Source organism: Purpureocillium lilacinum, assembly GCF_023168085.1.
Source record: "Purpureocillium lilacinum CBS 284.36 DNA, scaffold_6, whole genome shotgun sequence".
In the NCBI taxonomy this organism is placed as follows: domain Eukaryota; kingdom Fungi; phylum Ascomycota; class Sordariomycetes; order Hypocreales; family Ophiocordycipitaceae; genus Purpureocillium; species Purpureocillium lilacinum.
Genome location: NW_027072116.1, coordinates 2,555,019 through 2,580,159, shown reverse-complemented (window position 1 = coordinate 2,580,159; position 25,141 = coordinate 2,555,019). Strand labels below are relative to the sequence as shown.

Here is a 25,141-nt window from a genome sequence, read left to right as displayed (position 1 = left end):
CAAGGGTTTGTCTTCCTTTTTGTCTCTGATGGGGCCCTTTCCGCCCTTGCCGTTGGGCATTGCTTGGTTACCGGTCGACTGGCTGCGACAAGCAGGCATTTCGCGCACCACCGCACGTCCTCGTGCCGCACGAGGCGAACAGAAGAAAAACAAGAATAGAAATGTGGCCACCCCGCCCCCGTCTCTCACTCCCTCTACCAGAACCAACCCATGCACCGCCCGGCCGCAAGAGAGCCCCTGCTGCTGTCACTGTTGCATCCGCAGGGACTCACCTCAGCGTGGCCAGGGCATGCCGCTACTGCCCGACTTTTCCATGCCACCTCACCTCATACCCGGGTTTTCGAAGGGGGGCGTGGGCACGGGCAAGCTGGCATGGGGTGGTCCCGCCCGGGACGCAGTCGCTCCGCTTCTCCGGTCGAGACGACGACGACGACGGAAACAGAGCTGATGGCGTCGGAAAGAAGAAACTGGACCCAGATCTCTACCGAGTACCACCTCGCGGATCTCGCCTCGCCTCGCCTCGCCTCGCCTCACCTAGTGAAGCACACCGGGAACCGGCCCCCGGCGGGGACATCCGGGAGCGCCTTGTGCCCCCTGTCTTCACCCCGTGAAACTCGTCTGGCGCGTGATCACCAAGCGTGCAAATACTGCCCAGCAAAACGTCTCCATCAGCGACGGCTCTACGGCATTGTGTGTCCTTTCTGCCACGTCCGTGCCTGTGCTTTTCTCCGGGTTCGGCTTTTCCTCCTTCGGGCACCGAGCCGGCCGAAGCGCCAACAATGGGTTTCGAGGAGTCGAGGAGTCGAGCCCTTCGCCAAACGCTCCTGGACCCCCGTCGAGTCGGCCCCCGACACACCGCAAAGACGCGCAGTGTTACCGCGTTTCTCGCGGCGTCTGCATGCGCCTGGATGGTTAATGCCTCTGATTCATCTGACCTGAACTGCCTGACTTGCCCTGACCTGGCCTGACCGTTAGCTGTCTTGATCGGATGATCCTGGTGTTCCAGGATGGCCCCCGTCTCGTGACACAGCTCTGCAACGCCGCCCAGCCAGACCGACTGGCCCTGTTCTGCCTGCTGTCATGTCAACTCGGCGCCGGCCCTGCCGATCGGGCACCGCCGCCGCCGCCATCATCGTCGTCGTCGGTTGCTGGTCCTTGCTCGCTCGCTCGCTGGACGACCCAGCTACCTGGTTTTCGGTGGTGCCCTGCTTTGTCTTCCTGTCTTACACGCGCGCACGACTCGCTTGTCAGTCACATGCGGCCTTCTTTCCTTTTGACACGCCAGCCAGATCCTTGCAGGGCAAGGTTTACTTGGGAAAAAAAAAAAAATATGAATTAAAAGGAAAATTGACTCAAGTACCGTGATTGCTTTGTCGTGCGCTTGTGCCGGGCCCGGTTTCGCGGCGCAGGTTTCACTCTTTCGAGCATGGGTCAGTTCTCCCACTCAGTTGGAGAGGGTACACCGTCGAAATGTCTCGACGCCCGGATGGGATGGAACGGAGATGGCTGTACTAGGTGACGCCACGCCGCCTCGACGAGATTCGATCACGTCCATTGCGCCCCTTGGGAACTTCTTTGGGGGGTTTGAGAATTCGTCGGATGATGCTTGATGCGCCTCAGTGTGTATAGGGTAGCTCTTTTTTGCTGACACTTTCGAAGCAGTGCCACTCACTCACCCCATCCTCGTCCAACCTTGCGATGGCGGAAAGATGGCGCGAAAGAAAGATGACATCCATAAGGCAGAGGGCTCAAATGCCGACTTGGCTCGTTCCGTAATCACATACCATCACCATCACAGGCAGCTGCGTAGAACACCGAGGTCTCGTCCGCTCCTCTCCTCTCCCCCCCGAGTTCAAGTACGCTGGCCGGCAGATCACCTCAGTAGCCGGATGCAGGCGACGGCCAGTGAACGTCTTGTTCCGATTAATCCTTGTTTTTCGTGCCTCTTTGGCCATACGGTCCGGGTTGGACATGCCAAAGGTCGTGGCATTTCCCCCTCTCCGACTTTTTCGTTTTTGTTTTCCTTCTGTGGGCGTGAAAGACAGCAGCCCAACGTTCCCTCGCGTGCGCCGCGTCTCCGTTCTTCTTCCGTGGGACGACAATCCATGTCCACTTCCTTTTGTCGGGCGCCAATAAATGGGCCTGGGCTTGAGAGCCTGGGCGTCTCTGTATCAAACCTCCAATACGAAATAGGGGGGCGAAGGGAAGGGAGGAGAGGGGAGGAGCCGTGCGTAGGCGGTAAACGAGGGCGTGAACGGTCACGATGCCTGACGTGTTGGAGACCTGGAACACGTACTTGTATGTACGTATGGAGCATGCCCGGACACGTTGACGGGCATGGGGGGAGTGAAGCTGGAATATCTGCAGCCGGAGCGCCATCTTCATGGCGAGTCGGCCCCGTCCGGCGGTGTGAAACCCGGTTCTCGGCGACGCGAGCCCGGCGGCGGGTGCAGTATATACCGAAGAGAGAGAGAGTCGGGCAGCAGCATCTAGGGTATCTACAGTGAGCACGTTCAAGCTACATTTTAGCCCGTTTAGCACTCGACAAAGCGTCTTCGGTCATTCGAGCGGTCGTGTCTTCATGAATGTAATGTACGAAAGTAAGTGCCAACCTAGAATGACAAGGGCCCGTGTTTCACGGGAAAGATGGGGGGGGAAGGAGGCAGGAACGGGGGCCCGCGACATCGACGGCCCGCTGCCTACTGCCGAACCCCAAAACACCATTATCATGACACTAGTTCTTTCATGTCCCAGCAAAACGGCTGGTCCACCGCGGTCTGCCAGCGACCTCGACGGGACTAGGCTTCCTCAAAACTGGTCTGCGGGCGAGCCTGCGTTAGCAACAGTCCCATCCATTCCTCAAACACACACACGCACACACATACACGCACACTCGGTGCGTGATATGAGGAGCAAAAGAGAGAGGCCAGAAGGGAGACAAGGGAAGAAACGCACCTAGAGTCATGCTCATGCTCACGTCCGTGTTCTCCACCATCTTTGTAAACTCCTCGAAGCTAATCTTGCCGTCCTTGTCCAGGTCCGCCTCCATGATGGTCTTGTCGACAATCTGCTGCAGCTGCTGGTCCTTGAGGTTGCTGCCCACCATCATCTTGAGGACGATGAAGAGCTCGCCGTTGCTGATGTAGCCGTCGCGGTCGATGTCGTAGACCTTGAAGGCGAACCGCAGCTTCTGCTCCTTGTTGCCCTTGCTGCTGAAGGCGCTCAGGCCCGACACGAACTCTTGGAAGTCGACGTCGCCACCGCCGTCCTCGTCAAAGATGGCAATCATGCTGCCACCGGGACGCGTGTTAGCCAGAATGTGGTCTCTCGTGCAATATGATGGGCGCCGCGCGGATCGCGGGGATGTGGGAGGAGTTCTCGCGTACCGCGTCGCCAAAGGGTTGGACGAGATTTGGGGCAGGCTCAGAAACTCGTCGCGCTCGATCGTGCCCGAATTGTCCTGGAAAGGAATCGTCAGCAATGTTCTGGCGCGTGACCACGAGACGGAACGTTCGTCCTGCTCCAGGAGCCCATCGTACCTTGTCCAACTTCATGAACCGCTTCCTTAACCGGTCCACCTCCTCTCTGTCGACTGCAGGTCCCAGTCAGCGTCCATTGTCGGTAGGTTGGTCGGCGTCAAGCCTCACAGTTGGACCCCTGGACAATATTGTCCAGGACCGCGCTCGTGGTGTTGCCCATGGTGGCGGGCGGACTGCGCAGACGGTGCTGCTGCTGCTGCGGCGGGGGGGCTTTCGGTCGCCTTGTCGGTGGCGGGGGGGAGGAGGCGAGAGAGGAAAGCCGTTCGCGCTCCGGCTCGGGGGCTTGCCGCACTCAATGAAAGCGGCAGCACGATGCGCAGGGAACACGGCGCGATAGCGGCGGGCGGGTTTTGGCGATAGGGCTGGCTGAGCTGGCGGCGGGAGGTTGTCACGTTTGGCGGGCAGATTAGGTTGTCAGGAAGTCTTGGTCAGACCTGAACCTGGAAGCTCGCCCGCTCCGAGGGGTACCGTAGTGGCGTTTCCCCCAAAAAGGCGCCCGTCCCCACGCGCACGGGCCACATGCTCCAGTGAGAGAGGCAGACGCCGGAGGCCTGCCGTGTTCTGACGACATTTCATTCATCATTCATCGAGGGTCGACGGCGGAGAAGAACAAAAAAAATGAGCATGGCAGGATGGCATGCATGCGACAATGCGAGTGATTATTTAGGCAGTTACAGGGCTGAAGTGGTGGCCGGGAAAGTCGACGGGCATTTACATTCCAGTTGCATGAATGCGCGCCGTGGCTGTGCAAGCACGGGGTCGCGCTGATGGCTTCGTTGTGATGAGATGAGATAATATGGTTGTACCTGTTTGCAGGCACAGTACCGGTTTTGCGCGAAGACGGGGCGGCGCTCCAGCAGCGGCAAGAGGCTCTCGTGGTGGGTAGTGCGCTGGTGGGCGCCGAGTGCCTGCTGCGTTCAGGTTTGCAGGTGCATGCGCGCTCCTCCACCACTGGGTGGCGGCTATTCCTCGGCCTGCCCAAGTCAAGTCACGTCAACATGCAATGACGCCCCTCGCCGCAAGCGTCAACGTGCGCTGATTGTGAGGTGAGGCGTGGGTGCGCGTGAGGTGAGGTGGCTGAGGCGCCCCTCCCTCCAAAGTGCAGGTGCACGTCGCCCCCCCCAGCGCCCGCCAGGCGCCAGGCTACAGAAGGCTTGGGGCGCGCTGCCACCTAAAGACCTGAAAGAGGGGCCGAAAAGGAGACGGTGGCCCGAGCGCCCGCATGTACCTCTGCACCCGGCTCCCCGCAAAAAGTGACTTTGCGCCCCGTGCCACAGCATCATTACCCTCCCTTTCCAGGCTGCAAACCGTCATCTTCCACGCTGCACCCCAGTGAAAACTCTTCGCGCGCCAAAACAATCCCAACGTCACCCCGTCAGGAGCCCGACTTCAGCCATCGAAAAAGGGCCGCCACGGCGCTGTTATCATCTCCATTTGGGCAAAACCAAACTCTGCATACCTCGATTTATGACTTGATCGCTTTTTTTCGCGGATTTTCCGCTGGCTTTTCGCCGACCTCGCCCCCCCCCGCCGCCATGTCTTCCCGCAAGGTCCGGGTCAAGAAGCTCAGCGTCAAGACTGTCCTTCCTGTCCTCCGCGAGGACCAGATCGACCCGTCAGAGTACGAGGCACTCACCACCGACAACCTCATCGCCACCGGTGTCGAGCAAGCCGAGGAAAATGTGAGTCTTGTTGTCCCCCATCCTCGCCTCTGATATCACGTGGCCCCGCACGTGATGTGGCTTGGCATCCCCCATCCCCATCACTGTCTCCAGGGGCGACCCCCCCGGCCGCCCGTCGCGTGTGGCTGAAGCTAACTCCGCGTGCCACTCTCCAGGAATACCACTTGCAGACCATCCTCAAGGATGCGGGTACCAGCAATGACCAGGAAATCCCCGTCCCGCCTCCTCAGGAGAGCGACATCGACTACGATGCCCTCTACCCCAGCTCATTCCACCAGCCGTCCTCCTACATACGGTTCTCGCAGACCGTAGAGGAGTGCATCAGCTGCCAGTATGACATGACCACCGAGGATGACGAGTTCCTCAAGTCATACAATGGTAAATCTCCACAGGGGGGAGCCCTCTCCGAGGATGACTTTGAGCGCATCATGGAGGTGTTCGAGGACACCGCCACGGAGCAGACGCCGTTTGCTTCGGTCGACAATACTGTTGTCGCCTATGACATGATGGTGCCGGGGCTGAACCACCTTGGTTCGCCCACCATTCTGCAGCACGCCAAGGCCATCTATGAGTACTGGAAGACGAGGCGGCAGGAGCTTGGAAACAAGCCCCTGCACCCGTCGCTCAAGTTCGAGATGCACCAGGAGACTGACGACACCGACCCGTACGTCTGCTTCCGGAGACGCGAAGCCAGACAGACGAGGAAGACGCGCGCTCGCGATAACAAGATCGCCGAGACCCTCAAGCGCCTGCGGCGAGAGCTCGAGGACGGTCGTCAACTGGTGCTCCTTTCGTATGAACGCGAGATGCAGAAGCGGGAGCTGCTCCACATGGACAGGGCTCTATTCGAGGAGCGGGCCAGGTTGAAGCAGATGAAGGTGAAGCTGGGCATTAGGGACCCTGATGATGACCTTGTCAACCAAAAGGTGAGAGCGAACCGCTCCTCCCCCACGCGACGTGACCGCCGGGTGGTGCTAACTCTTCCCAAGCCGCAGAAACGCAAAGCCGCCGAACCAGCTGCTGCACAGCGGCCGCAAGGCACCCAGTTGCGGGCCCCTGTCCGTCAAGACGGACGCTCACTCGAGCAAGAGCTTGTTCTGCTTTCTGATCTATTGACTCAGAAGGAGCGCGAGCTCCGGGAGGAGATTGAGAGCAAGGTGCAAAACCACCGCAGGTGGAACCAGAATCATATCGATCTCACTCGAGAACCACTGCCGCCGGTCAAGGAACAAGGGCCAGAGCTCAAGTTCCGACCGGCAAAGACGCAGTACCTGATGACACCGCCGGCATCCATCTCGTCAGAGTCCATGGAAGTAGACGAGGACGCACCTGAGCCCATGGCTGTGGAGAAGCGGGAGCCGCCGGTCTTCCAGTTCAAAGCCGGGTCCATGACTGCGGAGCAGTCGCAGGCCAATCAGCCAGCCTTCCGACGCCGCATCGGGCGTCTGCAGCGGCTTTGGATCGATCGACGGGGTATGGCGACGCCCCCGAGAGAGACGAGCGACTACTCGGACCGCTGGAAGTACGACTCGGACGATGACGAAGTTGACCCCCCGGTGTACGAGATCGACCCGTTCGATACTCGTGCTCTCAAGTTCCGGGCAACGATTCCGTTGGGCCAGTACATGTACCGCGCGGGACGGCCCTCGATGCCTCCTGAGGCGGCTGGTGGCGGGTCGGCGGGCAACCGAGCGCTGCCGCCCTCGCAAGCCGCCCTCGCTGCGGCCGCTGCGGCGGCAGCACAAGCGCAGGCGCAGACGGCGTCATAGGGGTCGGCACCCCTGATGGCCTGGCCTGGTGCCGCGCTTTGTATGATTTTGCCGATGACTGTATATAGCGTTGTTTTTCTGTTCTTGGTGATGAGGATGACGACGGCGGCCGGCTGGGAGCCGCAGCAGGGCAGGCGGCGGTATGATTATTCTGATGTCGAAGTGTAACAATAACGAAGACGCCGGGACGGCGAGGCGGGCATTGCGCGGAGTTGGGAGTTGGACAGGACCTTTGGAGGCTTAGACGAGGCAGCCCTCAAAAGGCAGAATCGAAAAAAAAAACGGTAAACCCAGAATGCTGTCTGGCTGTTCGTGTGATGATTCATGGCCAGGGTCCTGGCACCGTATCGTTCGAGCTAGCTTGGAGTCTCTGGCCGAAACAGTTAGCAACGCCTCTGACCACAGGGCAGAGGGCTGGACCAGACGAGGGAGGCGAGTGAAGTGCTCGGCAGGCTGGAAGAGCGGGCCGGTGAGGCCATCACGTCAGACGGCGCATTGCTGCTGGGTGGTGTCGAAGTGCGTGTCCCCGCAGCCTCGCATAGGAGACAAGAGGGAAATGCCTATCCGGTACAGGGAAGGCACTGTATATCAGGTCAGCCATGGGAGACATGGTAAATGTCTTGGGACAGAAACCGTACCAGGCGAGGGGCGGCATTTCTCGACTTGTGACCAAACCGGCGTGCGGTCACGGGAAGTAAGCTCACGCCCTGCAGCGCATAACCTTTGCCGAAGGGGGGAGCAAGCCCACGGGGGGAGAAAAAGAACAATGAGAGCAATGGGCTTTGCCAGGGGGATGATGGCTCAGCAGTGAGAACAAAGGGACATGCCGTGGGGAGGAGACAGCTGGGAGAAGGGGGAGGGAGGAGGGGAAAGAAAAAGAGTGGTTGAGGTGGTGGTGCTGGCGCTGGTGAGGATTTACAAAGGCCCTGGCGGGACCGGAGAGTGTGGCGGCGGAAGAAGAACAATTGTGGGATGAGCAAAACCGAGGAGCGGACAGGCTGCTACAGCTCCACCGCGGCAAGACGGCGGGAGGGGGGCCCAGTCGCAGGCCTTGGGGACTTGAACCTCACCTCTCACCTCAGCTCAGTACGTAGGTAGGCCGTGGGCGTCTCCACAGGGGTCTTTTCTGCCACTGCCGTCAGGGTCCTCCAGTGCTTTGCAACTGTGACGCTGCCCAGGTGCTGTGGTGGCTGACTGTGCCGGAGGAGCCCTGCCCATAATAAGCCCGCTGGAGGACGGCGGTAAGGCGACGAGGCCCATAGGGAAGGGGCTCAGGGCCAATGAGACGTGGCGGCGCCTCAGCGAGCTGGGCCCCTCTGTCCGAGCATCCATCATTCGCCAGACGGGGCGGGCGAGGCACCGCCCATGACATCGACGTTCGTGCCCCTCACTGATTGAGTCGACCGCAACGACGCCAAACTTTTTGCTGCCCGCCCGCCAGGACGACTTCACCTCTCTGAGCCGCCCCCGGGCCTGGAGCCACCACCACCACCACCACCACCACCACGACCCTTCCTAGACTGGCCCCTTCGACAGAGATATTACACACATACACTGCTTGGTTGTTGGCATTTGGTTCATTTCTTCTTCTTCTTTTTGCTTCATGCGTATATGACGGGATAGACGATATACAACGACTGGCGAGACCGTCAACTCTTTGCTCTGACGACGGATACTTGGCGACGATCATCGCGATCGACCCTTGGTCTGGGCATCTGCCTCTCCTTCTGCGACAGCGACGACCTCGAATCCGTCCTCGCCCTCTCCCGTACACAACACCATGGCAGCCGCCGCGGTAGCTGCCGCGTCCGCGCCGGCAGCATCATCACCAGCACCGGCATCCCCAGCACCATCATCATCATCAGCAGCAGCAGCAGCAGCAGCACCCCCCGCCGGCGCCGCCGTCCCCTCGCCCTTCACCCCGCAGAAGCAATCCTTTATCGCCATCGGCCTCGAAGGGTCCGCCAACAAGCTCGGCGTCGGCATCATCCAGCACACCCCCACGGCCACCACCGTGCTCGCCAACCTGCGGCACACGTTCGTCTCCCCCCCCGGCACGGGTTTCCTGCCCAAGGACACGGCGGCGCACCACCGCGCGCACTTTGTGCGGCTCGCGCGCGAGGCACTCGCCGCCGCCGGGCTGGAAGGCTCGCCAGAGGAGGCGCCGGCCGTCGACTGCGTGTGCTTCACGCAGGGCCCCGGCATGGGCGGCCCGCTGACGAGCGTCGCCGTCGCGGCGCGCACCCTCGCCCTCCTGTGGGGGAAGCCCCTCGTGGGCGTGAACCACTGCGTGGGCCACATCGAGATGGGGCGGCACATCACGGGCGCGGATAACCCCGTCGTGCTGTACGTGTCGGGCGGCAACAGCCAGGTCATCGCCTACGCGGAGCGCCGGTACCGCATCTTTGGCGAGACGCTCGACATCGCCGTGGGCAACTGCCTCGACCGCTTCGCCCGCACGCTCGCCATCAGCAACGACCCCGCACCGGGCTACAACATCGAGCAGCTCGCCAAGAAGGGCTCCCGCCTGCTCGACCTGCCCTACACGGTCAAGGGCATGGACTGCTCCTTCAGCGGCATCCTCGCCAGCGCGGACGCCCTCGCCGCGCAGATGTATGAGGCGGGCAGCGAAGAGGCCGCGGGATTTACCCCCGCGGACCTGTGCTTCTCCCTGCAGGAGACCGTCTTTGCCATGCTCGTCGAGATCACGGAGCGCGCCATGGCCCACGTCGGAAGCAGCCAGGTCCTCATCGTCGGCGGTGTCGGCTGCAACGAGCGCCTGCAGGAGATGATGGGCCACATGGCCCGCGAGCGCGGCGGCAGCGTGTACGCCACAGACGAGCGCTTCTGCATCGACAACGGCATCATGATTGCCCACGCGGGGCTGCTGGCATACGAGACGGGGTACACCACACCCCTGGCAGAGAGCCAGTGCACACAGCGGTTTAGGACCGATGAGGTCTACGTCAAATGGAGAGACTGATGATCGCCCGCTTCCACCAAGCCACGGCGCCGAGACGCTCCTTTTCGCGCATCGTGATGTGAATGCATGTTGTGACGGCCCGCCATGCGCCAGTAACTCGTCTCAATTCATTGCTTTGATCATGTCCCATCCGGGCCACCGTTCTATGTTCGCGCAGCTACCTACAGAAAACCCTCGCTTGACACGCCTCTCCTTCTGTTACATGCGACGCGAGCAGCAAACTTGATGCATCAGAAAAGGGTGTCACCACGAGCACAAATCCGCCGTTAAATTGGTACATGAATGGTGTATTGCTCAATGCCACCTCCCCTCAACCCTCGTCCGCCGATGTCGGCTTGTACATGATTGTCGTGACATACTGTCGCCCGGTCTATTAGTGCACGTGCGGTCAAGCCACAGGTCCTGACGGCTGCTCACCTTGTTGTGATATCTCGTCGTCGCGGACACGGCCAGGACGTTATTCTTGATGCTGCTCGTGGCCAGGTGGTTGAGCACCGTGTGGTTGGGCATGTTGAGCACGCTGTTGTCGTCCTTCATCAGTGTCGCCGCGTTGAGGATGGGCTTGCCCAGGAACCCGGGCAGGCTGGGCGGCGTCGGGAGCTTCTCGATGGCCGAGACGGCGTTCCTGTACGAGCCCGAGTCCTCGGGCTGGTCAAAGTCCATCAGGTACTGCGGGATGTCGCGGCGGTAGTTCTCGGGGGGCTCGACGGGTCTGCCCTTGGGCGGCCTAGGCTGGTCCTTGGCCTGCGAGCTGGTCCGCGACGCGCCCTCCGTCTCGCTACCCGCCTTGGAGGCGCTCCTCTGCGCCGGGAGCGCGTCCTCAGGACTGACCTCGATGTAGTTGACGAGGTTGTTGCCAAAGTCGACCGTCGTCGGCAGGTCCGGCGACGTCTGCATGATCCCGTCGACGAGGAAGCGCACATGGTGCGTCCCGGGCAGGATGAGGATGGTAGCGGCGAAGCATCCCGGCTTGCCCTCTCTGTAGGTAGTCGTCAGCTATCGCTCCTGTCATGACTAGATTCCCTTTGCTCCAGAGCAATAGATTCTCTCGTGGGCGGCTAGCCGAGCTCGCCGCAGCCGAGCCCTGGGGGCCCCTGCCGGGATGCGCCACGGGAACACAGCATACGCCCACAACCGAGCTGGGGGAAACGAATCTCCGAAGCGTTTCGGGAAGTGAAATACTGCGGCAAGGGAAGAGTGAAGGTGGAAATTGACGCAGCCAACTTACACTGGATGCAGCCTCTGCTTGCGGTTCCACTGGAAAATGGTGCCCGTCACATAGACCTTGTCGCCGCCGCGCTTCCACTCGAGCTTGGTCGGCACGACAGGCCGCGTCTTGTCGACGCGCAGCTCCTCCGACTCGTCGTCGTCGACCGTGTTGGCGCTCAGGGCAGAGCTCTTCCTCGTCAGGGCGTCCGACGAGCCGCCCAGCTCGACGTCGTCGAGACCCTCTTCGGGAGCGAGGATGGGCGATCCGGGCGTGTGGACCTCCTCGTCAATGGGGAGGGGCAGCCGCGGCGGGCCCCTCAGATACATGTCCGTCATGCTGCTGTTGGAGATGAGGTTCGAGTCGGCGGGGAGGGGCTCGCGGGAGGGATGGTGGGGGTCGTGGTGGGCGGACCGCAGCGACGACGACTCGAGGGGGACGTCGACGGGCTTGGAGGGCTCGTCACGGACTGGCGGGTGGCGGTCGGCGGCAGACTGGCCCGAGGAGACGGCGGCGGCGGACGAGGAAGACGAGGGCTTGTTGGGCGTCGCGGAGACGTTGCTGTGCGGGGAGCCGCTGAGGGAGGAGACGGCGGTGCCGGGCAGACTGCTCTTGGGGCGGTTAACGACGGTGGTCGAGCCCTGGGCCAGAGCGAGGGACGCCTCCGGGGGCGCGACGGAGCGGTGGGTGGTGTGCTCGGGGATGATGTTGCGGGCGTCCTTGCGGCCGGGGACGACGTCCTGGTGATGGCGGTGAATGCTACCGAAGTGGTGATGGTGATGGTGAGGCTGGGTGGGCGACGTCGTGGCCGACGTGGGCGTGGAAGCCGACGTGGTGGTCGTCGAGGACGTTGAGGCCTTGTTGCTGTCCGAGGGGCCCTGCGGGGCGGCGGCAGCGGCTCCCGACGACGACGTCGCCTCCTTGGAGGCCGATGAGTGGTTGTTGCCCATGGCCAGGCCGGGCCCTTGCTCCAATCCTCTGCTATTCTCGGGGGGGTGGTCGATGTTTCCCCTGCAGGGCAGAAAGAGGGGACTGCGGGCCGTCCGTCACACGCGGGGGGGCGTGTGCGGTGCGGTGCGGTGCGGTGCGGTGCGGTGGTCGAGCCGAGCCGGCAGATGGGCGGCGGGCGACGAGGTGGGAGAGCAGCGGCAGCGGCAGCAGCAAAAGGCGGCGTCGGGTAGGCGTGCGTGCGTGCGTGCGTGCGGCGTCGGCAGCAGCAGCGGCAGCAGCAGTGAAGAGGGTCGCGTGACGAGGAAGAAGTCTCTCGGGTGGAGGTGAAGAAGCAGGTGTGGTGGTGGTAGTGGTGGTGCTTCGAGACCGGCAGCAGCCAAGCGGATCGGGACGACGGAGGACGAAACAGACCGGTTAGGCTGTGGCCGCCTGCAGCATCATCAGCGCCCCCCGGGGCGGCGGCGGCGGGCGGGCTGGCGGCGCGGGGGAAAGATTCCGCGTGGCCTGTGGACAATGTAGCAGGTATTGAGTCGAATAGTCGTCGTCCCCTGTAGCTAGGTACGCTCGATAGCCGAGGCTCTCCGCGGCGGCTCTCGCTGGGGGGTGGTGGTTTCCGGCGATGGAATTGATTGTCGCGGCGGGGAGGGAATGAATGAATGGGTTGATTGATTGACTGATTGCGAGCAGCCCATGTTCTCACGTTGGGGGGCCCCCGCCGCCGCCGAAACCAGGGCAGCTTCCATGCGACCACCCGCCGCCGCCAGGCAGATGGAGGGGCAGCACGCAGCCTATTAGCAGACTACTTGCCGAAGTACTGAGAACCCAACGGCTGGCCTCGTATCCCCTTATGCCACCTGACCGTCCCAACCGGGCTGTCCCCAGCTGGAGGAGATCGGGCAACGGCACGGTACCTATAGCTCCCCCAGCATTGCGTCGCCCCTGCAGGTACCCTCCCGTGCTGCCCCCAAAGGCAGGGGGAGGTACAACCCTGGAGCTCCTGCTCCGTCGGGATGCACGTCCGACCTCATCGCGCCAGACAACCGCGCCTGCAGCTTCACCACCATCCGCCCATGAGGCTCCCACGCCTCACCAACGCCATGCCCCGAGCCCTGCCGCTCACTCCCTCTGCCGCCGCTTAGGACACTACCATCCGCGGCACAATGGAAGACGCGGAGCCACACCCAGCGCGCGCCGTCGCGGCCGCCGTCCTCGCCGTACTGTCCGGCGCGTTCGATCTCATCGCCCGCGTCGTCCTCTCGCTCTGGGCCGTCCCCTGGCGCTGGCTGCTCTCGCAGCTCGTCCGCGTCATTGCGCTGCCTCTTCGGCTCGTCTGGCTGCCGCTGTCGTACGTTGCGAGCTTCCTGCGCGTGCTCTTCGCGCCGGCACTGTACGTTGCGTCGTACGCCCTCTCATGCGTCAATGCGTTCATCGCGTTCGTCGTAAGCTTAGAAGTGAGTTGCCTTCCTTCGCCATTGTTACGAATTATGAACTTGTATCTGACTTCATTTCCTTGCAGCCATTATACACATTCGTGAGCGGCCTCATTGTTCCCGCCATCAGTTCGTACAGATCGTGAAGACTAACACCTTGTAGTTTGGCGCAGCTGCAGGCCTCGGCATCTTTGCTGGCATTGCACTCGCCATCACTTCTTCCATCATCACCTCGCACTTGGGCATGCACGACGAAGAACCAGAGAAAGACGAGACATCATTAGACAAATACGAACAACTCAAGCCAGGCCGCCGCGACATAACCCCCGCCGTCCTAGAGACGGATTGGTATTGGACCGAGTCCTCGCCTTCAGGGCGCCGGCGGCCTGGGTTGCTATCACAGACGATCCACGAGGAGGATGACGATTCAGACTTGTAGTGTTTTGGCGCAATTTGGCATGACCTGTTATCCCTTGTCTCCTTATACTCGTCTACATGGATGACGCGAAGCAAGATACCCTTCTGGAGCCTCGTCGCTCACTTAGTACACAATCATATGCCCTTCTGACAATCCTTCCTGTGAACGCCATGCGGAACCTTTGATGAGAAGTCTCCATTACAACTCCAGGCGTCGGGCAAGAAACGCGCAGCCCTCGGCTCCCGTGAGCCCGTCCGCGAAAAGCAAAGCAGGCCGTCATATTCATCGTCGATACATGTCCCGCTCCCGGTCTCTCCTGTCGACAACGCCGGGGGACCGGCTGCGGCTTCTGCCCGGGCCGCGGCGGTCGTTCCATCGGTCGTTGGCCGGTCGGTGTCGGCGCTCATCGCGCGGCCAGTCTTCCCTGCGGCGGCCACCACCATCTTCCGGCCGGTAGCTCGGAATATATGTGTCGATGTCCGCAGCACGTGCCGGGACACGGCTGCGCGGTGCTCCGCGATCTCGATAGTCCGGGTCGTCCCTGGCGCCTGCCCAATCCTGGGGCGGCCGCGAAGTCGGTCCGCGGTCTCTGTCTCGCGACCAACCCGGTCGCCGGTCATCTGGGCCGCCTCTGAACCTGGCACCGTTTATGCCGTTGCGGCTGCTATAGCCGTCGCTGCTGTTGAATCCCGCAGTGGCGCCGTTTGCGTCAGGTCCAACACCGACGGTGCCGCCCTTGGGCGCAGGCGGGAGGTTTGCCTTGCGGTCGTGGAACTTTCTACGGTCCAGCTCGTGGCTCTCCTCGTACGTGGGGATCTCGTGCGGCTCCATGGGCAACGGTGCCATCTTGAAGTACGGGTGCTCCATGGCATCGACCGCGTTGATGCGTGTCCGCCAGTCCAGCTTGAGCAAGTCCTTGAGTAGTGAAATTGCTCCGCTGCCAAACCTGTATCGCATTTAGTAGCTGCGCCGCCGTCGCGGGCCCGGTCTGCGAGGGTACTTACTCTCTGAAGCGGTTCTGGAGATTGCCGGGGCGAAGTCGCGGCGACAAGTGCTCCCCTCCTGGAAGCCTCTTCCAACCTGGCATGGTATCGTCGGTGGGCGTGCCCATGAGATCCCAAATCAGCTCGAGCTGATGGGCATCGCTCTCTCCAGCCAAGATGGGCTTGCCCACGAGCATCTCTCCAAACACGCAGCTGCGCTTGTCAGCAACTGGCTATGCAGGGAAGAGAAACATGCCCGACTTACCCAACACCCCACACGTCAATAGCGGTGGTGTACTGACGCAGCTGCAGGAGAAGCTCGGGAGGGCGGTACCAGCGCGTGACGACGAGTCCCGTGTAGTCGCGGCGTCCGTCGCCCATGGGCCGGCCGGGTTGCGGCGTGTGTCCATCATAGTGTCTCGCCAGTCCAAAGTCAGCAATTTGCAGAATGCCCTGGTTGCTGATGAGAAGGTTGGCGGCCTTCATGTCGCGGTGGAGGATGTGGTTTTCGTGGAGGTAGGATAGGCCCTTGAGCAGCTGCTTCATGTAGCACTTGATCTGGGGCTCCTTGAAATGCACGGAGGGGTTGTCGAGGAGCCCAGAGAGATCGTGGTCCATGTAGGGCGTGGCCATGTATATGATGGGCTTTTTGCGTTTGTCGGCTGCGCGGGACGCGGCGAGTAAGCGATGGGGGTCTTTGACATCCAACGCTGCAGGAACGGAGGACTTACTCGGCCTCGAAGGGTGCTCAATGGCCATGTCTTCGAGACGCAAGATGTTGGGGTGCGAGAGCAGCTTGAGAAGCTTGATTTCTCGCAGAGCAGTGATGGGGAACTGTTGACGCAGTGCGGTTAGCGGACGGGGGGCCGGCGCTATGCGACAATGCTAAGGATCGAACTCACTCCATCTTTTTCGTGGTGCATGATGATCTTTTTCAGCGCGACGAGCGCACCCGTTTTCCTGGATCGAGCTCGGTGAACCTCGCTGGAATCAAAACGTCAGCTCAGGCCAGGCACATGTTTGCGGGAGCGATGCTGGGGTCGTACCCGAATGTTCCCTCACCCAGCTTGCCCATGAGCTCATAGTCGGAGATGCGCGAGCAGCCGACGAAGCTCGACTTGGGTCGCAGGTGGTTGAGTGCAAAGGTGCGCGGCGAGGTGCCGTCGGGCGTGTTCTCGTTGGCCGGGTCCATGGCGTCGCCGGCCTCCTAAGGCGACGACGGGACGTAGGACGACGAGGAGGCCTGGGTAGGTGTTGCCGGGGAGGAGGAGACGGCAGAGGGGAGCGGCGTCGCGATGGGCGAAATAACCGTTTCGGGGCCAGTCATGGCCTATTTGTGCCCAGTGGGTGATTTGTTTGTCGCTAGGTGGCGCGAGGCGGCGACGCGCTGGAAGCGCTGCTGGGAGGGAAACTCTATGCACGATGGATAGAGATGAACGGGTGCACGGAAAATGCTTTGGCCGCACTGAGGGACGACGGGCGACGTGGTCGGGGGAAGATTTAGCTGGAGGGCTGATTGTGAAGTGGATGAAGTTGGAGAGAAGCTGGCGGCGGCTGTCAGGCGCGGTAGGGAAAGACGGATAAGGACGGGAGTGGATCGACTCTGGGGGGTGGCGATACATGAATGTGACTTTGTGTGGCTGCGAGTGTGTGGCTGAGAAGCAGGTGCCCGACTTGTACACTGTACCTCGTGCGTGGGCGCACCACCCGGCTGCATTGCCGTGGCCCCTGCGATGGAAAGGCACGGTGCCAGATGGCGGGGGACGACTCAGTTGGGTGGGCTTTTTTGGTCGCTTTTTTGGGCATGCCAGGGATTTGCGCATCTGGGATCGGAGCGGCCATCGACAAGTCGAGCGCGGGCGCACAATGACGTACGTGTACGTGCCAACGTGCCTTTGCTTTGCGCACTGCGCAACTGGTGTTATTGAGGTGCCTTGGGCTTTAGTTGCTGTGCTCACTATCATGGAAGCAAGTCGAGACAGGCAGCCTGGTGGTGGAGTGTATGGCGCTGGGGGAAATGAGACCAGGCAAGCTTTGAACGGGGTTGGGTGTACGGGTTTACTCGATCGAATACTTGATACTAAACTTACTGGCTGTAAAGCTTCCCTTGCCAGTGAGCAAGTGAGTGATGGGCCTTTCTGGATGCGACTCTGCCTGCAGCGGACGCACGCACACACGAACGCCTGCACGCACGTCCATCTGGGAACCTCAGACCCCCGGTTGGCACGGAGCGCTGCCCCATGCCTCCTCCGTATCGTATTATCCACGGCGGCCGCACATCGCCGCGCCTGGGCCGCCGCACCTCTCATATAAAACCTGGGGGTAATGAATTGCCCATGGCGCGGTGCCACGCGGTTCCTATGACTAAAAGTCGCGGATTTTTTTCGCCTTTGCGCGCCGACGCCCCACGGGCGCGGCCCCTCCTTCCGGCACTTGCCCGCCAAACGTACACGCACCTTCCGTCTACAGGTATAAGCCGCCCGCTGCCATATCTTACAATCATGGGCGTCCGATGTCGACGGCCGGATAACAACACTCACTCTCCCCATCCCAATCTCACCTCACCAACGTCTCTCGTTACATCTGGGTCCGCACGATGGTGCCTTGAATTTTCCGCCTGCCTCGCTCTTTCACCATAAAACCGCACATCAACGACCAGATACCCAAAACGTTATTGACGATGGTGCCCCCGCAGGTCGGCCACTCAGAAGTGGACGCCGGCCTCCCAGAGTCCCGTGTCCTCATCATCGGCACCGGAGGCACCATATGCATGCAAGATGGCCCCGACGGCCTCGCCCCGAGCGGCGGCTTCCTCGAGAGCGCCATGGCCCCGCGGCCGACGTTCAACGACATGTCTGCGCCCCAGAGTGAGTTTCGAACCCTCACCAGACTTGGCCCTGCACTCAACACCACGCCACCCGCACCCGTTGCAACTCACTAATCATGGATATCCAGTCAAGCTTCAGGCGTACAAACAAGGAGAGCTCATCTCCATCGACTCTCTCCGCACGCCGCCCACGGCGCACCAGCGCCACATCCGCTACGGCATCCTGGAGTTTGACCCCCTCCTCGACTCCTCGTCCATCTCCGCCGGCGACTGGGCCAACATGGCCTCGGCCGTCCAGGAGAACTACCACCTCTTTGACGGCTTCGTCATCCTCCACGGCACCGACTCCCTAGCTTACACCGCCTCCGCCCTCTCCTTCATGTTCTCCAACCTCGGCAAGCCCGTCATCCTTACTGGCTCCCAAGCCCCCATCTTCGCCCTCCAGAGCGACGCCGTCGATAACCTCCTCGGCTCCCTCGTCATCGCCGGAACCTTTGTCATCCCCGAGGTCGGCCTCTACTTCCACCAGAAGCTCTACCGCGGCAACCGCACCACAAAGGTCTCCGCCGCCTCCTTCGAGGCCTTTGCCAGCCCGAACTGCGAGCCCCTCGCAAACGTCAACGGGCTCGGCATCAGCGTAAACTGGTCTCTCGTTCTCCGACCCACCAGCATCGCCGGCTTCTCCGTCAACCGCCACCTTGACACCACCCATGTCGCCTGTCTGCGCATCTTCCCCGGCATCAAGCCCGAGATGGTCGACGCCGTCCTTCACCTGCCCGATCTTCGCGGACTCATCCTCGAGACGTTTGGCATGGGCAACGTGCCCGGGGGTGTCGACGGCCGCCTCACTCAGGTCATCAAGGCTGCCGTCGAGCGCGGAGTCATCGTCGTCAACGTCAGCCAGTGCGTCAACGGCTTCGTCTCGCCCGTCTACGCCCCCGGCACCCAGCTCGGCCGCGTCGGCGTCATTTTCGGCTTCGACCTCACCGCCGAGGCCGCCCTCGCGAAGCTTTCCCACCTGCTCGCCCTCCCCGGCCTCTCCAACGAGGACATCGCCAAGCGCTTCTCCCAGTCCTTGCGCGGCGAGATGACGGAGATTGCTCACCCGACCTTCTCCCACCCCCTGGCACCGCTCGACGTCTCCGCCGTTACCAAGCTCACGCCGCAGGAGTCTGCCTTCGCCGCGCTCGGCTACGCCATCCAAAACGAGGAGGTCGGCATCGTCAAGCAGCTGCTCGAGGGCGAGGGCAGCCAGCTCCTCAAGACGGCCGACTACGCCGGGAACACGGCCGTCCACCTCGCCGCCGTCTCTGGCAGCACCGAGATCATGCTCGAGCTGCTCAAGCGCGGCGCCAGCGTCCACGAGCGCAACCGCGCCGACAACTCGCCGCTCTTCCTTGCCACCCTGTCCGGCAAGGAGGCCTGCGCACAGCTGCTGCGCTCGGCCGGCGCGCACCTCTCCGTCGAGGAGATTGAGCGCGGGCCCCTCGCCAAGTATCGACGCGAGAACCATCAGTAATCTTTGGTCCCCTGCGAGAGGGCTTATGAAATGATTCCTCGGAAAATGCTTGCAAGATCATAATCACATAGAGGGCGGGAGAACCACGAAAAGTAGCGTTGACATTAGATATCAAATCATGGAAAGCCCCTTTCAGCTTTACATTCAGAGGCGACAGGTCCATTCCCGCCACAGGCTGAAGGGTACCTCGCATTGATTGTCTTGCCGCTGCCTACCCAAGGCTGGCGTATGTGTCGTAACTCTACAGACTAAGAGTAGCGACACCCCTTCTACACATTCCCTTATTGCGAACGCGCGCTTTTGCATTTACTGACTCCTCTTTTGCGGCTGCCGTAGCGACTCTCGGCAAGGCACGTAGAAAGAATGTACTTCTATACCAACAAGCTTACATCCCGGCCGTGTCCAGTTCCCGGCGGCTTCCAGAGCTTGCTGCACACACTGCGTCGTCGCCGTCGGCCACGAATCTAACCCGCGGCCGGGCGTGAGCCTGGCGGGCGCCGCCCTTCCTTCATGCAGAAACACGACCCATATGCCGCTGCAAAAGACTCCAGCACCAGCCAGACGCCGATATCATCCAGGCGGGTCGCCCCGTGGCCGGCTGACGTTGCCCGTCTGCCCGGTCCATTTGCATGAGCTAACGAAGGAACAAGTCCCCAACGCCGTTACGCAGTGATCTTGTTCTATCCGCGTGGTCCAGGCCCAAGAAGTCGTCCTCGGGCGATACGTTGCCGTAAAGCTCGTCGTCTATCATATATACGTTAGCCTTCTGCGACTCGGTGACTGGGTATAGACGGCGCTGCTCACCATCATTGACATAAGCGGGTTTGGAGTAATTTGACCGTCGCACAATGGCAAACTTGATCTTCTCAAAGCTCTTGCCCTTGAGCCCAGTCCGCTTCTCCAGACGTTTCTTGGTATCAGCAAAGGTCTCGCCTTCTTTGAGCAGAAACTTGAACGGGATGCCATGAGACCGGTTGACCTCGTTCTGGAAGTGGAAGACGTGGATGAACTGGTTCTCATCGACGCCCACCTCGTCCGCGGGGACACGCTCCGCATAGATTTGGGTGTAGTCGTTCAGGTTTGAGACGGAGCTGTCTCTCGATGGCTCCCGATAGAACCGATTTGTGCTGGCCTCATAGATCCGAATCGGCCCGCCTTCGGCTTCGTCAGGGATCTGCGCCTTCTTGATGAGGGCCTGAACCACATCCTCGACGGTGCCCGTCTTGGGAACCAAAAGGTCAAAGTGATCCTGGCGCAGAGTTAGCATACGAATTGTGGCGCGTCACTCGGCATCACTTGCCTCTTTGGTTATGCCTTCGCTGAGCCAGGTGAGCTTCACGCTCTTCTTGGTGTCCAGTTCTGCCAGGCTCATCTCCAAAACCTCAAAGTAGAAAGCGTCGTTCCGCTGGGTCGAGCTGAGGGTGTTGGAGCCCATCGGATTCAGGATCTGCCGCAGACTCGGGTTGGTCCCGCGTCTCACAGGAGCCTTGGGGTTGTTCGTCGTGGCGTTGACAGTCCACAAGCGGATGTGCGTAGCAGGGACCGAAAGGTAGCTACCGACACGCTCTGACAAGGTGTCGTAGTTGATCTTGGCGTTGAGAACTAGGTCAAACGGAGGATACTGGTCCTGATCGCATCTGGTGGGGTGAGGATGGAACCTAACCGTCCTCCTGTGCTCCAGAAAGTCGTAGTACTCTCGCGCATCCTCAAAGTACTCGTTGGTGCGCAGCCTGGTACGGCGTTAGCTCAGGTAGACACTACGACAACGAGCTCATGACTGCGTACGGTTCTTGCAGAGACTTTGTAGAATCAGCATCTGCCTTCTCAGACGTCCGCTGGAAGCAAATGATGTCGCCATCTTGAAGTTCGGCAGCCTTGAGAGACTGCTTGGGCTTCAAAGGTTCGATCATCGTCGGTTTGATTTCCTGTCATTCCTTGTTAGCCATATCTAAGCGCAATGATGGGCAGGGCCGACACCTACCTCCCATAGCAGAAGCTTCTCGTCAGCCGGTAGCTTCTCTCCCCAGCCCATCTTCTGCAGGATCAGAGGGACGAGTTCCTCCACCTTTCTCTCCTTGCCGATGTAGACGTGACCGACACCCTTGAGTGTTTGCTCTGCGCTGTCAAAGTACTTGAGCAACAGCAGGATCGTGTCGTTCTTGATAACGACTCCGTTGGTTTGGCTCTGGTACGACGGCCAGATGGGCTCACCATCGGCGTTCAGTTCCTCGGCAACCTCAGCCCAGACCCGCAGGCTCGTGTCGCGATGGGCGGCTGAGCGATTGTAGACCTCTTCAACCGTTGGCCGCAGATCCATAATGGGCTGGTCTGGACGGATTGTCTTGTTTTGCCTATTGACCATGAGCCATAGCCGGACTTTGCGCGGATCCTGCCCGATGTCCTCGGCAACCTGGTTGGTAAACTCTTCCATCGTCATGGCGCGGCGGATACGGTAAGAACGTGGCGCTGAGGGGTCGACTTCAGGATTGGCGTCGAACACGCAGAGGTCCGTGCTTCCGTAGTGACGGAATGTCTCGTCAGTGATGACCTTGGCCATCATGTACAAGTGTGCCTCTCGCTGTTCGCGTCGACGAGCTTCTCTCAGTGCATTCTCTTCGTCGAACCGCTCCTCTAACCTGGCGCGTTAGCGAGAACCCAACGTACAGCGGGGTACCACTTACGCAGGTGACGGGGAATATCATCCTTGGTGACGGGGCAGAGGATCTTGTCCACTCTCGTCTGGCGAATGTACACCAACATGTACGCGCTGTTCTGGCGCATGATGGGAGCCTTCTTCTGTAGAGGTGCGCGGGGATACCCATTGGGCGTCCGGTATTCGCCGCCAAAGTTTTCTTCCATGACCTCCCTCATCGTCGCTCTCGTGACCTTGTCGTCATCGTACTTGTAAAACCAGCCATCCTTTTCCGGTTTGATAAACGCGTAGTAGTGCCCGGCGTTCAAGTCACCACTGTGGACGAGGACACCGTGAAGCTGGTATGTCCAAGCCTCTGACCTATCGGCATCATCCGTGAGGTAAGGGGCAGCGTCAAAGACGTCGGGAAACTCGTATCGGTCGTTGATCTTCATCATCATATCCCGCTGGATGTCATACTCGAAGCGCTTGAGCTGCAAGTGAAGGACATCGGGGAAGCTGGTGAAGATGACGCCCTTGTTGGCGTCCTGCAGCTTGAACTGGTCGCCGGCAAAGTACTGGTTCTCGCCGTCCATCTTTTCGACCTGAACGTAGTCCAATAAGCTGTCGCGCAGATCCCTGTTTCCGCTGACGTTGAGCTGAATGTCCCAAAAGTCCTCAATACGGCTCGATTCGTAGTCCACGTTGATGCAAGAAATGTACGTCTTGATCTTGCCGCTGAACATTTGCGACAGGACGTTCTCCGCCTTGGTGCCTTTCATCTTCTCCTCCATGCGCTCCATGAGTTTGCGCGAGAGTTCTTGGACATCTTGCTGTTCGAAGATGTGCCGAGTCTCCCAGCCAAAGGACTTAGTCAGCTCATTGGTGCCGACGGCCTGTTCGGAGGTCTGAAGCTGGTAAAATAGTCGCTGGAGAGTATACGCAGAGTTCTGCATGCTTTGCTCGTTTTCTGTCGGGATCTCGTACACAGCCTACAACACAAATGTCAGTGCTGATAATGGTCATGTCGTGGGCCTAAAACCTACCTTGCGGAAAGCATTGGTAAAGTATAACGACTGGAGAAGCGAGTTGAGGTAGCACGTGGCGCCCTGGTTCTTGAGACCGACGTAACCCGTCTCTTTCTTTGAGTCGTAGTTGACGAAGTTGTGCCAGAGGACGCCGGTCTCGTCCTCGACGAATCGCAGGTATGCGGTGATGTTGGCAGTATCGTTTTCGCACAGTGGACGGCTGCCATGTTCCCACGGGACATTGAACATTCGCCGATGCTCGACGAAACGTGTGAAACCCCAGTCGCCTTCCTCTTTGGTGAATCGGTGATGGGCCGCGTGATGGACGTAGAGACTAGGGTCGTTGGGGTTCCAAAGCACGAGAGCAAACTGGACGCAGCAGCTCCAGCCCTCGGGCACGGCGTTGGTGTCAAAGCCATGTTCGAGGTATATGGAGCACTGATCGGTGTTGTTACCATGTGGGAACAGCAGAATGCGCCTAAAATTCAACGCAAATAAGTCAGCTGCGAGTCAACCGGCAAGAGTAATGGTGTGCTCTTCGTCTGCGTACCAAGGGTTTCCTCCAGCGTGGAAAACGGGACCATGTTCCCTCTTGCCGAGACCACGCCAGTTCTCAACCGTCCAAGTGTGCTCGAAGTCGCCGAGAATCTTGGGTTCGTCTAATAACGGCGGAAGAGCAAGCTCCTTCATTGCTTCGTCTAGCAGTATAGCGTTAGCTGGATCAGCTGCGGCGGTATAACGAGATCGGTATGGGAGTGTCATACGGTCGTTTGCCAGGGGCAGGTCCTGGAGCTGTTGATCGGATTCGCCATTGTCGTCGGGGCTAATAATAGCAACTGGGTCCTTTTCGGAGACATCGCCGACGTATTCGTCCGTGTCCACCACCATCTCGTTGGGAGAGTCGACGTTGAAGCTCTGCCGGCGCGGGGCACTGTTAGCACGAGATCGGAACGGTAAACAGGGAAGGGCAGGGGCCATGGCGAAGGCGGCGCAGCCAAAACAAGGCGAACAAAGGTGGCGTGGAGAGAAGAAAGTTGAGGTTGAGAGCAGAGGGCAACGCAAAGGCGACAGCTAGCAAAGGGGAAGAGACTGTGAAAGAACGAAGGGTCGGGCGGGAGTTGGAGACGAGTACTGTGATGAATCAACGCAGCGGGCAACCGGACTAGAGGAAGACGCCTCCGTAAGGAAGGCGCGGACGGGTAGAAGCAGGTCCGGCAGGAAGGAGACTGGAGCGCAAAGGGAGAGAAAGTCAAAGGAGAGCGCAGCCGCGACGATGGGCATGTGCATCTTGCACGGGCATTAAGGCAAAGGCGCACACATTGTAGACGCAGTGCTATGGCGCCAAGCACGGCGCAGCAGAGAGCAGCTGGTGGAACGCGGAAACACAGCCAGCTGCGCGGCCGTGTAGATGTGGCGACGACGGGAGGGAACAACGGAGCACACGGGGGCGAGAGAAGTGTGAGGTTTGCTTACCATGGTGGCCGGCTGGTGGCACGGGATGTCCACCAAGATGCGTCGGCAGGAGAGGTGGTCGCGGGCGCCTCAGGCGGGGATTGCTGCGAACAGCGCCTGGGGATGGTCGCAGTCAGGGACCTCTGGCGGCGCGCCGTGCGAATCGAGACGGCAGTGACGGCCGTGGTGGAGGTGGCGGTGGTGTGGTGATGGTGATGCGGCGGGACAGAGGCAGGACGAAGGCGCCGGCCGGCTGACGAGGTCGAGGTGAGGAATGGGGCCGTTCGAGCAAGCCGTGCCAGCTGACAAGACAGGACGAGCCAAACAAGCAAGCAAGGGAGGAAGCAAGCAAGCAGGCAGGCAAGCAACCAAGCAGCGCAAGTGCTCGCGGGGATGCTCGCGGGGCGGCAGAGAATTACACAGGCAGATGCCGGCTCTTCCTTGGCTAGGCCGTGGCTCGCGTGGTGGTGATGCCGGCGGACGACGAGGCTGCAGCGCTGGCGTGGGCGATGCGAGCGTGAAGCGGCTGCCAATGGGAACACGCCGCAGAGTGCGGAGCAAGGGACGTCGGTTTCCGTTGCCGGCCTCGCAGCCGGTGTTGGTGAAGGGGGATGTCGACGGGCAAGGTGACGGACGGGATGGCGGAAGGCGAGGTGGCAGAGGCGGCGTCCAAGGTCAGACAGTCGAGCTCGATGATACGCGGCGTTCGGTGCCCGCAGTC

The 25,141-nt window shown here is 60.7% G+C and overlaps 8 protein-coding genes across 8 annotated transcripts; 4 read left to right on the top strand and 4 right to left on the bottom strand.

The window, feature by feature from the left end:
* Positions 1 to 2,808: 2,808 nt before the first annotated feature.
* Positions 2,809 to 3,699, bottom strand: PLICBS_008677 (calcineurin subunit B; the record flags this gene model as incomplete). The annotated part of the gene is made up of 5 exons (XM_018324864.1): positions 2,809 to 2,819; positions 2,956 to 3,290; positions 3,387 to 3,460; positions 3,540 to 3,592; positions 3,648 to 3,699. The coding sequence occupies 5 exons, from the start codon at positions 3,697 to 3,699 to the stop codon at positions 2,809 to 2,811; spliced, it is 525 nt and encodes a 174-aa protein (XP_018176258.1).
* Positions 3,700 to 5,074: 1,375 nt separating this feature from the next.
* On the top strand, positions 5,075 to 6,990 carry PLICBS_008676 (enhancer of polycomb-like protein 1; the record flags this gene model as incomplete). Its single annotated transcript, XM_018324866.2, has 4 exons — positions 5,075 to 5,221; positions 5,377 to 6,147; positions 6,211 to 6,279; positions 6,343 to 6,990. The coding sequence occupies 4 exons, from the start codon at positions 5,075 to 5,077 to the stop codon at positions 6,988 to 6,990; spliced, it is 1,635 nt and encodes a 544-aa protein (XP_018176260.1).
* A 1,780-nt stretch (positions 6,991 to 8,770) lies between these two features.
* PLICBS_008675 (putative tRNA threonylcarbamoyladenosine biosynthesis protein kae1) lies at positions 8,771 to 9,973 on the top strand (the record flags this gene model as incomplete). The annotated part of the gene is made up of 1 exon (XM_018324867.2): positions 8,771 to 9,973. One exon carries the CDS (start codon positions 8,771 to 8,773, stop codon positions 9,971 to 9,973), a length of 1,203 nt encoding a protein of 400 aa, XP_018176261.2.
* Positions 9,974 to 10,283: 310 nt separating this feature from the next.
* PLICBS_008674 (uncharacterized protein) lies at positions 10,284 to 12,130 on the bottom strand (the record flags this gene model as incomplete). Its single annotated transcript, XM_018324868.2, has 3 exons — positions 10,284 to 10,331; positions 10,391 to 10,952; positions 11,202 to 12,130. The coding sequence occupies 3 exons, from the start codon at positions 12,128 to 12,130 to the stop codon at positions 10,284 to 10,286; spliced, it is 1,539 nt and encodes a 512-aa protein (XP_018176262.1).
* A 1,161-nt stretch (positions 12,131 to 13,291) lies between these two features.
* On the top strand, positions 13,292 to 14,000 carry PLICBS_008673 (uncharacterized protein; the record flags this gene model as incomplete). Its single annotated transcript, XM_065601433.1, has 2 exons — positions 13,292 to 13,582; positions 13,725 to 14,000. 2 exons carry the CDS (start codon positions 13,292 to 13,294, stop codon positions 13,998 to 14,000), a joined length of 567 nt encoding a protein of 188 aa, XP_065457505.1.
* Positions 14,001 to 14,261: 261 nt separating this feature from the next.
* On the bottom strand, positions 14,262 to 16,154 carry PLICBS_008672 (serine/threonine protein kinase, CMGC, CDC2/CDK subfamily; the record flags this gene model as incomplete). Its single annotated transcript, XM_018324870.2, has 6 exons — positions 14,262 to 14,925; positions 14,984 to 15,175; positions 15,228 to 15,624; positions 15,694 to 15,796; positions 15,865 to 15,946; positions 16,009 to 16,154. 6 exons carry the CDS (start codon positions 16,152 to 16,154, stop codon positions 14,262 to 14,264), a joined length of 1,584 nt encoding a protein of 527 aa, XP_018176264.2.
* A 1,488-nt stretch (positions 16,155 to 17,642) lies between these two features.
* On the top strand, positions 17,643 to 19,308 carry PLICBS_008671 (uncharacterized protein; the record flags this gene model as incomplete). Its single annotated transcript, XM_018324871.2, has 2 exons — positions 17,643 to 17,829; positions 17,918 to 19,308. 2 exons carry the CDS (start codon positions 17,643 to 17,645, stop codon positions 19,306 to 19,308), a joined length of 1,578 nt encoding a protein of 525 aa, XP_018176265.2.
* A 634-nt stretch (positions 19,309 to 19,942) lies between these two features.
* On the bottom strand, positions 19,943 to 24,444 carry PLICBS_008670 (uncharacterized protein; the record flags this gene model as incomplete). The annotated part of the gene is made up of 10 exons (XM_018324872.2): positions 19,943 to 20,052; positions 20,113 to 20,557; positions 20,648 to 21,038; positions 21,094 to 21,233; positions 21,290 to 21,939; positions 21,990 to 22,932; positions 22,987 to 23,446; positions 23,519 to 23,666; positions 23,733 to 23,883; positions 24,442 to 24,444. 10 exons carry the CDS (start codon positions 24,442 to 24,444, stop codon positions 19,943 to 19,945), a joined length of 3,441 nt encoding a protein of 1,146 aa, XP_018176266.1.
* Between the last annotated feature and the right edge of the window lie 697 nt (positions 24,445 to 25,141).